Source organism: Oncorhynchus kisutch, linkage group LG18 (assembly GCF_002021735.2).
Source record: "Oncorhynchus kisutch isolate 150728-3 linkage group LG18, Okis_V2, whole genome shotgun sequence".
Classification (NCBI taxonomy): domain Eukaryota; kingdom Metazoa; phylum Chordata; class Actinopteri; order Salmoniformes; family Salmonidae; genus Oncorhynchus; species Oncorhynchus kisutch.
This window is the reverse complement of record NC_034191.2, coordinates 5,700,292-5,712,449: the sequence shown is the minus strand read 5'-3', so window position 1 is coordinate 5,712,449 and position 12,158 is coordinate 5,700,292. Positions and strand designations below refer to the sequence as shown.

The 12,158-nt window shown below is 41.9% G+C and overlaps 1 protein-coding gene across 2 annotated transcripts in view; it reads right to left on the bottom strand.

Moving 5' to 3' along the window:
* Positions 1-2,411: 2,411 nt before the first annotated feature.
* Positions 2,412-12,158, bottom strand: part of atg16l2 (ATG16 autophagy related 16-like 2 (S. cerevisiae)) — a 62,619-nt gene continuing 52,872 nt past the window's right edge. For both annotated transcript variants that reach the window (XM_031795568.1, XM_031795569.1), the window contains 2 exons: positions 10,895-10,996; positions 2,412-8,784 (listed from right to left, as the gene is read on the bottom strand). In XM_031795568.1, coding sequence (XP_031651428.1) covers positions 8,691-8,784; positions 10,895-10,996 — 196 coding nt within the window. In that variant the 3' untranslated portion in view covers positions 2,412-8,690. The remainder of the gene's footprint in view (positions 8,785-10,894; positions 10,997-12,158) is intronic.

The following is a 12,158-nucleotide window of genomic DNA, read 5'->3' as shown; positions in this document are numbered from 1 at the left end:
CTATAGAGGATGATGTGTATAGACTATAGCGGATGATGTGTATAGAGGATGATGTGAATAGACTATAGAGGATGATGTATATAGACTATAGAGGATGATGTGAATAGACTATAGAGGATGATGTGAATAGACTATAGAGGATGATGTGTATAGACTATAGAGGATGATGTGTATAGACTATAGAGGATGATGTGTATAGACTATAGAGGATGATCTGTATAGACTATAGAGGATGAAGTGAATAGACTATAGAGGATGATGTGTATAGACTATAGAGGATGATGTGAATAGAGGATGATGTGTATAGACTATAGAGGATGATGTGTATAGACTATAGAGGATGATGTGTATAGACTACAGAGGATGATGTATATAGACTATAGAGGATGATGTGAATAGAGGATGATGTGAATAAAGGATGATGTGTGTAGACTATAGAGGATGATGTATAGACTATAGAGGATGATGTGTATAGACTACAGAGGATGATGTGTATAGACTACAGAGGATGATGTGTATAGACTACAGAGGATGATGTATATAGACTAGAGGATGATGTGTATAGAGGATGATGTGTATAGACTATAGAGGATTATGTGTGTAGAGGATGATGTGTATAGACTATAGAGGATGATGTATATAGACTATAGAGGATGATGTGAATAGACTATAGAGGATGATGTTTGTAGACTATAGAGGATGATGTGTGTAGACTATAGAGGATGATGTGTATGGACTATAGAGGATGATGTGTATAGACTATAGAGGATGATGTGAATAGAGGATGATGTGTATAGACTATAGAGGATGATGTGAAGAGACTATAGAGGATGATGTGAATAGACTATAGAGGATGATGTGTATAGACTATAGAGGATGATGTGTATAGACTATAGAGGATGATGTGTATAGACTATAGAGGATGATGTGAATAGAGGATGATGTGTATAGACTATAGAGGATGATGTGTGTAGACTATAGAGGATGATGTGTATAGACTATAGAGGATGATGTGTATAGACTATAGAGGATGATGTGAATAGAGGATGATGTGTATAGACTATAGAGGATGATGTGTGTAGACTATAGAGGATGATGTGTATGGACTATAGAGGATGATGTGTATAGAGGATGATGTGTATAGACTATAGAGGATGATGTGAATAGAGGATGATGTGTATAGACTATAGAGAATGATGTGTATAGACTATAAAGGATGATGTGTGTAGAGGATGATGTGTATAGACTATAGAGGATGATCTGTATAGACTATAGAGGATGATGTGAATAGACTATAGAGGATGATGTGTATAGAGGATGATGTGTATAGACTATAGAGGATGATGTGTATAGACTATAGAGGATGATGTGTATAGAATACAGAGGATGATGTGTGTAGACTATAGAGGATGATGTGTGTAGAGGATGATGTGTATAGACTATAGAGGATGATGTGTATAGAGGATGATGTGTATAGACTATAGAGGATGATGTGTGTAGAGGATGATGTGTATAGACTATAGAGGATGATGTGTATAGACTATAGAGGATGATGTGTGTAGACTATAGAGGATGATGTGTGTAGACTATAGAGGATGATGTGAATAGAGGATGATGTGTATAGACTATAGAGGATGATGTGTATAGAGGATGATGTGTATAGACTACAGAGGATGATGTGTATAGACTAGAGGATGATGTGAATAGAAGATGATGTATAGACTACAGAGGATGATGTGTGTAGACTATAGAGGATGATGTGTATAGACTAGAGGATGATGTGAATAGAGGATGATGTATAGACTACAGAGGATGATGTGTATAGACTATAGAGGATGATGTGTATAGACTACAGAGGATGATGTGTATAGACTAGAGGATGATGTGAATAGAGGATGATGTATAGACTACAGAGGATGATGTGTGTAGACTATAGAGGATGATGTGTATAGACTATAGAGGATGATGTGTATAGACTATAGAGGATGATGTGTATAGACTATAGAGGATGATGTGTATAGACTATAGAGGATGATGTGTATAGACTATAGAGGATGATGTGTATAGACTATAGAGGATGATGTGTATAGACTATAGAGGATGATGTGTGTAGACTATAGAGGATGATGTGTATAGACTATAGAGGATGATGTGTGTAGACTATAGAGGATGATGTGTATAGACTATAGAGGATGATGTGTATAGACTATAGAGGATGATGTGCATAGACTATAGAGGATGATGTGCATAGACTAGAATGAAAACATAACTGGAAAATCTAATCGACTCTGCATAATTGCCACTAAGTCTCTCTCTCATCACATGAAGTAATATCATTTAAAACATGTAGCAATATTTCACCATAAATATTTAAAGACATAAAAACATGAAATATTTAACAGGGATTAAAATTAGTTTAACTAATAAATTAGTTTATTTAGCGCAAACAAATAAAAATAAAGAACAAGAAGAATGAGGTTTAAACTTATTCATAATGCCATTACATTATCCCTTAGAACTGTTTTGTGGAAACACCTATAGCAGCACAGCTGACATGAGTCATACAGGAATAATATACACTATATAAATATGGTATATATCCCATAGGAATACAGAGCAGATACAGCCAGGTACAAAAAGATTGGCACATGTGGTAAAGATGAGCAACAAAGACTATAAATAATAATACAAATAATGAACGATATAGTATATGCTCAATTAAAACACACACACACACACACACACACACACAGGCAAAAAAAAGTATGTGAACCCCTTGGAATTACCTGGATTTCTGCAAAAATTGGTCATAAAATTTGATCTGATCTTCATCACAACAACAGACAAACACAGTGTACTTAAAACTAATAACACTCCCATTATTATATTTTTCTTGTCTATATTGAGTACATCATTTAAACGTTCACAGTGTAGGTTGGAAAAAGTATGCGAACCCCCCTAGTCTAATGACTTCTCCAAAAGCTAATTGGAGTCAGGAGTCAGCTAACCTGGAGTCGCAATCAATGAGACTAGATTGGAGATGTTTGGTTAGAGCTGCCCTGCCCTTTAAAAAAACACTCACAACATCTTTGTTTGCTATTCACAAGAAGCGTTGCCTGATGTGAACCATGTCTCGAACAAAAGAGATCTCAGAAGACCTAAGATTAAGAAGTGTAGACTGGAAGCGGTAAGACAAATTGTCTATAAATGGATTAAGTTCACACACACACACAAATTGTCTATAAATGGAGAAAGTTCACACGCACGCACACACACACACACACACACACACACACACACAAATTGTCTTTAAATGGAGAAAGTTCAGCACTGTTGCTACTCTCCGTTTTGCAAAGATGACTGCAAGAGCACAGCGCAGAATGCTTAATGAGGTTAAGAAAAATCCTAGAGTGTCAGCTAAAAGACTTACAGAAACCTCTGGAACATGCTAACATCTCTGTTGACGAGTCTACGATACGTAAAACACTAATCAAGAATGGTGTTCATGGGAGGACACCACGGAAGAAGACACTGCTGTCCAAAAAAAAAAAAACATTGCTTGCACGTCTGAAGTTTGAAAAAGTGCACCTGGATGTTCCATAGCGCTTCTGGGAGAATATTCTGTGGATACATTAAACTACAGTTGTGTTGTTTGGAAGGAACACACAACACTATGTGTGGAGAAAAAAAAGGCACGGCACACCAACATCAAAACCTCATCCCAACTGTAAAGTACGGTGGAGGGAGCATCATGGTTTGGGTCTGCTGTGTTGCCTCAGGGCCTGGACAGATGCTATCATCAACGGAAAAAATGAATTCCCAAGTTTATCAAGACATTTTGCAGGAGAATGTTCGGCTATCTGTCCACCAATTGAAGCTCAACAGAAGTTGGGTGATGCAACAGTTGGGTGATATGTCGTTCTTCCCCTGAACAAGGTAGTTAACCCACTGTTCCTAGACCAGTTAACCCACTGTTCCTAGGCCGTCATTGAAAATAAGAAGTTGTTCTTAACTGACTTGCCTTGTTAAATAATTTTTACAAATAATATTTTTTAAAAACAGGACAACGACCCAAAAGATAAAAGTAAATCAACAACAGAATGGCTTGAACAGAATAAATGATTCCTTTTGGAGTGGCCCAGTCAGTCCTGACCTCAACCCGATTGAGATGCTGTGCATGACCTCAAGAGAGCAGTTCGCGCCAGACATCCCAAGAGCAGTTCACAACAGACATCCCAGAGAGCCGTTCACACCAGACATCCCAAAGAGCAGTTCACACCAGACATCCCAAGAGCAGTTCACAACAGACATCCCAAAGAGCAGTTCACAACAGACATCCCAAAGAGCCGTTCACACCAGACATCCCAAAGAGCAGTTCACACCAGACATCCCAAAGAGCAGTTCACACCAGACATCCCAAAGAGCAGTTCACACCAGACATCCCAAAGAGCAGTTCACACCAGACATCCCAAAGAGCAGTTCACACCAGACATCCCAAAGAGCAGTTCACACCAGACATCCCAAAGAGCAGTTCACACCAGACATCCCAAAGAGCAGTTCACACCAGACATCCCAAAGAGCCGTTCACACCAGACATCCCAAGAATATTACTGAACTGAAGAGGAATGTTTGTCTATTGTTGTGATCAAATGACCAATTTATGCAGAATCCAGGTAATTCCAAAGAGTTCATATAATTGTTCTTGCCACTGTGTGTGTGTGTGTGTGTGTGTGTGTATATATATATATATTTTATACTAATACAATTGGAATTTCTCAGAGAAAGAGATTCTGTTTAACAAGTAACATAACGTTTTCTCAAAAAGACAGGGGTCCAAATTGTCGCCACCCGTTTTCCATAACCTTCAACACCTCACCTTGCGAGAATAACGGCACTGAGCCTTTTCCTAAAATGTTTTATGACATTGGAGAACATTGGGAGAACATTGGGAGAACACATTGGGAGAACATTGGGAGAACATTGGGAGAACATTGGAGAACATTGGAGAACATTGGGAGAACACATTGGGAGAACATTGGAGAACATTGGGAGAACATTGGAGAACACATTAGGAGAACATTGGAGAACATTGGGAGAACACATTGGGAGAACATTGGAGAACATTGGAGAACACATTGGGAGAACATTGGAGAACATTGGAGAACATTGGGAGAACATTGGAGAACACATTGGGAGAACATTGGATAACACATTGGGAGAACATTGGGAGAACATTGGGAGAACATTGGAGAACATTGGGAGAACACATTGGGAGAACATTGGATAACACATTGGGAGAACATTGGAGAACATATTGGGAGAACACATTGGGAGAACATTGGGAGAACATTGGAGAACACATTGGGAGAACATTGGAGAACATTGGATAACACATTGGGAGAACATTGGGAGAACATTGGAGAACATTGGGAGAACACATTGGGAGAACATTGGATAACACATTGGGAGAACATTGGAGAACATATTGGGAGAACACATTGGGAGAACATTGGAGAACACATTGGGAGGGATCTTAGACCATTCAGCCATACAGAATATTTCTGGCTCAGTGCCGTTATCCTCGCAATGTGTTGAAAACAGGGGTACCAATTGACCCTTATCTTTTTAAGGGGGAAAAAAAATGATCACTTGTTAAATTTCTTTCTCTTGAGAAATTGATTTGTGATTTTACACAGTCTAGTTTTGCTAATCTTTATCAGGGGTGGCAATAGTTTTGGAGCTGGCTGTAATGGCATATCCCATAACCTCATATAGAATAAAAAGCACATCAAACTATACCTCCCTCCCGCACGCGCACGCACGCACGCACACACACACACACACACGGATATCCCTTAGTTAATCCAGAACATTTGAGACATACCAATAACTGTTTAACAGAGACCATCTGTTAGTTAAGAGACATTATCACCACATCATTATAAAACGCAGAGTGTACAGTATATATATATTTAAAAAAAAAGACAATTTGTGAATGTTGAAAACACGGAGGAATGAGAGAAGTAAAATGGCATCCATCTCAGCTTTACATAAAGAGTGTGTTTGATCCAGACGGGGGACTGAAGTTGACAGGCCAAATGCTCTTCAAAGCTGAGAGGCCAAACGGCTACTGAATGCAACTCAGCATTTTAAATCTGAATCACTGAGTATAACTGCATAGAGGCACAGAGAGAGAGAGAGAGTGCGAGAGAGGAGAGAGAGAGAGATACAGAGAGAGCGAGAGAGTGCGAGAGAAAGAGAGAGAGACAGAGAGAGCGAGAGAGGAGAGAGAGAGAAAGAGAGAGTGAGAGAAAGAGAGAGAGAGAGAGAGAGACAGGTGTATTGTTCTCATCAACACCTCAATATGATTTTATTACTAAATGCTAAATGTTGTCCAGCTGTATTACTGATTGTGGGCAAAAGCCAAGTAAATATCCCCGTGAGGAATGGTAAAGATGTTAAGTTCCATCTGTTCTCAATAACAGACCAGCAACAGCTGGTTATTCCCTTCAGAACACTCAAGATAACCCTGTTCCCTTTAGAACCCCCAAGATAGCCCCGTTCCCTTCAGAACCCCCAAGATAACCCCGTTCCCTTTAGAACCCTCATGATAACCCAGTTCCCTTCAGAACACTCAAGATAACCCAGTTCCCTTCAGAACACTCAAGATAACCCTTCAGAACCCCCAAGATAACCCCGTTCCCTTTAGAACCCTCAAGATAACCCTGTTCCCTTTAGAAACCTCAAGATAACCCTGTTCCCTTCAGAACCCTCAAGATAACCCCATTCCCTTTAGAACCCTCAAGATAACCTTTTAGAACCCTCAAGATAACCCTATTCCATTTAGAACCCTCCAGATAACCCTTTAGAACCCCCAAGATAACCCCGTTCCCTTTAGAACCCTCAAGATAACCCTGTTCCCTTTAGAAACCTCAAGATAACCCTGTTCCCTTTAGAACACTCAAGATAACCCTGTTCCATTTAGAACCCTCAAGATAACCCTTTAGAACCCTCAAGATAACCCTGTTCCATTTAGAACCATCAAGATAACCATTTTCCCTTTAGTACCCTCAAGATAACCCTGTTCCCTTTAGAACCCTACAGATAACCCCGTTCCCTTTAGAACCCTCAAGATAACCCTGTTCCCTTTAGAACCCTCCAGATAACCCTTTAGAACCCTCAATATAATCCTGTTCCCTTTAGAACCCTCCAGATAACCCCGTTCCCTTTAGAACCCTCAAGATAACGGTTTAGAACCCTCAAGATAACCCCATTCCCTTCAGAACCCTCCAGATAACTCTGTTCCCTTTAGAACCCTCCAGATAACCCCGTTCCCTTTAGAACCCTCAAGATAACCGTTTAGAACCCTCAAGATAACCCTGTTCCCTTCAGAACCCTCCAGATAACTCCGTTCCCTTCAGCCCTGTACATGTGTCATGTAGCTTAGATTAAAACCTTTCATCATATTATCACAGTTGTCATGATAGTTTTTCCATAATGTATCAGCTAATAGACCAGCAGACCAGTAGTGACTCTAACACTGTCTGATATGGTAGTGTTTTCTGTAAGCCAGCCTAGAGCATGAAACTTTACCTCCAATTGTTTGAAGCAGAGGATATGAATCCTTATCCCTGAATAACTAGTGTATTAGTTTCTCGTCAAGCATAACCCATGCTTTTCCTTCCCCAAATACGAATGGTTAGACACCACATACATTTTTCAACTACTAAGTAAAAAAAAAAGTTGTTTTGACAGAACAAATGCTTGTTTACAAAAAAAGGCAAAGCAACACTATGGAGTTATGTTGGCACCGTTATGACCCTATACAATCATGGAGAGAACAAAATGAAACCATTGACTTTTTTGAAAGACAGATATTGTATTTGTGATTTTCTGCCAGAAAAACAGCAGACCGTGTCAGATCTGTCGACTCAACCTTTCATTCCGCTGCTCTATCACTAGCGCCATACATCCGTCTGAACCTGCCGTCCTAGAAGTCCTTTGTGCTGACGTCAAAACTACGTCATTCATGAATCGTGTAGGCCAGTTCTGGTCCAACCCATCGGGGTTCTGGGACCAATCAGAACGGTTTGAATGTGTTCGCTTTCAGGAAGTCTTCGGGGGAGTAATCCAGACTCATGGTGAAGAAGAAAACGTTAGTGGGCGTGGCGTTTAACCTGAGTGATGTTTGATCGGTAGCCAGGCAACCGTGGGATATCACCCCCGTTACGTTCTGTCAGACTGGTAGCAGGAGTGAGACAAACATCTTATGTGTTCCGTGTTCTCTCAGCCATGTTAAACATCCTATGTGTTCCGTGTTCTCTCAGCCATGTTAAACATCCTATGTGTTCCGTGTTCTCTCAGCCATGTTAAACATCCAATGTGTTCCGTGTTCTCTCAGCCATGTTAAACATCCTATGTGTTCCGTGTTCTCTCAGCCATGTTAAACGTCCAACGTGTTCCGTGTTCTCTCAGCCATGTTAAACATCCAACGTGTTCCGTGTTCTCTCAGCCATGTTAAACATCCAACGTGTTCCGTGTTCTCTCAGCCATGTTAAACATCCTATGTGTTCTCTCAGCCATGTTAAACATCCAATGTGTTCTCTCAGCCAATGATCAGATGACCTTCTAAACCTAACCCCAAACTGATGTTTGAATGGGTCTGTGGGCTGGCCAGTTGACCAGACTATTTAAATGCCACTCCAGAGGACGGCACGCCGGCTCTTGTCCACACTGACCACGTACTCCCCGGACCCAGACCAGGCCACCGCGTTGATGGACGAACTGGAGGGGACAAGAGAGACAGGCAGACAGAGAGAGACAAGTCAATAAGGGCTCATCTGAAATGACACCCTATTCCTTATTTTAGCCAGTACCAACACATCATAGGGCTCTAGGCAAAAGTAGTGCACAGCATAGGGAGGAGGGTGCCATCAGGCTTTGGACGTAGCCTAAATCTCATTCACTTCAATGTGCATCCATCCATCCACAAGACAGACAGTGGAACAGCTTTGACTCACTCAGTATTTCTAAATGGGACAGATCTGATGGACTGTTGGATTCACTGGGAACCAAACAGAGCAGATGGACTGTTGGATTCACTGGGAACCAAACAGAGCAGATGGACTGTTGGATTCACTGGGAACAAAACAGAGCAGATGGACTGTTGGGATTCACTGGGAACCAAACAGAGCAGATGGACTGTTGGGATTCACTGGGAACCAAACAGAGCAGATGGACTGTTGGGATTCACTGGGAACCAAACAGAGCAGATGGACTGTTGGGATTCACTGGGAACCAAACAGAGCAGATGGACTGTTGGATTCACTGGGAACCAAACAGAACAGATGGACTGTTGGGATTCACTGGGAACTGTGAGTGGGAAACATCTACTATCTTAAATGGACATTAATCATTTTATATACGCGGTACCAGTACTGAGTAATGATAACTTGTCTATATATACACTGGGTACCAGTACTGAGTAATGATAACTTGTCTATATATACACAGGGTACCAGTACTGAGTAATGATAACTTGTCTATATATACACTGGGTACCAGTACTGAGTAATGATAACTTGTCTATATATACACTGTGTACCAGTACTGAGTAATGATAACTTGTCTATATATACACTGGGTACCAGTACTGAGTAATGATAACTTGTCTATATATACACTGGGTACCAGTACTGATAACTTGTCTATATATACACTGGGTACCAGTACTGAGTAATGATAACTTGTCTATATATACACTGGGTACCAGTACTAAGTAATGATAACTTGTCTATATATACACTGGGTACCAGTACTGAGTAATGATAACTTGTCTATATATACACTGGGTACCAGTACTGAGTAATGATAACTTGTCTATATATACACTGGGTACCAGTACTGAGTAATGATAACTTGTCTATATATACACAGGGTACCAGTACTGAGTAATGATAACTTGTCTATATATACACGGGGTACCAGTACTGAGTAATGATAACTTGTCTATATATACACGGGGTACCAGAAACTGAGTAATGATAACTTGTCTATATATATATATACACTGAGTACCAGTACTGAGTAATGATAACTTGTCTATATATACACGGGGTACCAGTACTGAGTAATGATAACTTGTCTATATATACACGGGGTACCAGTACTGAGTAATGATAACACTGGGGTTATGGCTAACATGTTAACACCCTACTCTCCCCTCCTGCTGCCATAACCCTACTCCCCCTCCTGCTGCCAGAACCCTACTCTCCCCCTCCTGCTGCCAGAACCCTACTCTCCCCCTCCTGCTGCCAGAACCCTACTCCCCCTCCTGCTGCCAGAACCCTGCTCTTCCCTCCTGCTGCCAGAACCCTACTCCCCCTCCTGCTGCCAGAACCCTACTCCCCCTCCTGCTGCCAGAACCCTACTCTCTCTCCTGCTGCCAGAACCCTACTCCCCCTCCTGCTGCCAGAACCCTACTCCCCCTCCTGCTGCCAGAACCCTACTCTCTCTCCTGCTGCCAGAACCCTACTCCCCCTCCTGCTGCCAGAACCCTACTCTCTCTCCTGCTGCCAGAACCCTACTCTCCTCCTCCTGCTGCCAGAACCCTACTCCCCCTTCTGCTAATGTAAACACTATCTAATAGCCTGTAACATTCTCTAGTCCACTAATAGCGTCTACAACACAAAGAGGAAGTATCATCAAGCTAATTGATGCAGTGTTGGCCGGAGCCCATCAGGGCTGACGATAGCTGCTAAAAGCTAAGGTCCTCAGAGGCTGGGTGGGGTTTAGAGGACAGACAGGCAGACGGACAGACTGGGAAACATCCAGGCAAGTCTAGTCCAGTCCAGTGTCTAGTGCAGTCTAGTCTAGTCCAGTCCAGTCGTCCTACCTGTGCATGTCCGGTAGTTGTGTCTCCAGGTTGCCAGAGTTGACGTTCCAGATGTAAACGGCTCCATCTGCTGATCCTGCTGCCAGGTAGCTCCCATCAGGACTAGAGAGAGAGAGAGAGAGGAGAGAGAGAGAGAAGAGAGAGAGGAGAGAGGGGGACAGAGAGGACAGAGAGACAGAGAGAAGGGAGGGACAGAGAGAGAGGGAGGGCCAGAGAGAGAGAGAGAGAGAGAAAGACAGAATGAGAATGAGAGAGACTCTTTAACATCATCCTTAGCTCTGGCGTCTTCCCCCAATATTAGGAACCAAGGACTGATCACCCCAATCCACAAAAGTGGAGACAAATTTATGCGTCAACAGCGACCTTGGAAAAATCCTCTGCATTATCCTTAACAGCAGACTCGTACATTTCCTCAGTGAAAACAATGTACTGAGCAAATGTCAAATTGGCTTTTTAACAAATGATCGTACGACAGACCACATATTCACCCTGCACACCCTAATGACCGTACGACAGACCACGTATTCACCCTGTACACCCTAATGATCGTACAACAGACCACGTATTCACCCTGCACACCCTAATGACCGTACGACAGACCACGTATTCACCCTGCACACCCTAATGACCGTACGACAGACCACGTATTCACCCTGCACACCCTAATGACCGTACGACAGACCACGTATTCACCCTGTACACCCTAATGACCGTACGACAGACTACGTATTCACCCTGCACACCCTAATGACCGTACGACAGACCACGTATTCACCCTGCACAGCCTAATTGACACACAGTAAAAAACAAACAAAGGCAAAGTGTTCTCATTCTTTGTTGATTTCAAAAAAGCCTTCGACTCAAATTGGCATGTGGGTCTGCTTCACAAATGGATGGAAAGTGGTGTTAGGGGAAAAACAAACAACATTATAAAATCAATGTAAACAAACAACAAGTGTGTTGTTAAAATTGGCACAAACACTCAAATTTCTTTCCACAGGGCCGTGGGGTGAGACAGAGATGCAGCTTAAGCCCCACCCTCTTCAAAATATACGTCACCGAATTGGCGAGGACACTAGAACAGTCTGCAGCACCCGGCCTCAACCAAACACCAAATTGAGGTGTTTTTGCAGAATTCTGCTAAAATATCCTCCGTGTACAACATAAAACACCAAATAATGCATGCAGAGCAGAATTAGGCCAATACCCACTAATTATCAAAACCCAGAAAAGAGACGTTAAATTCTACAACCACCTAAAAGGA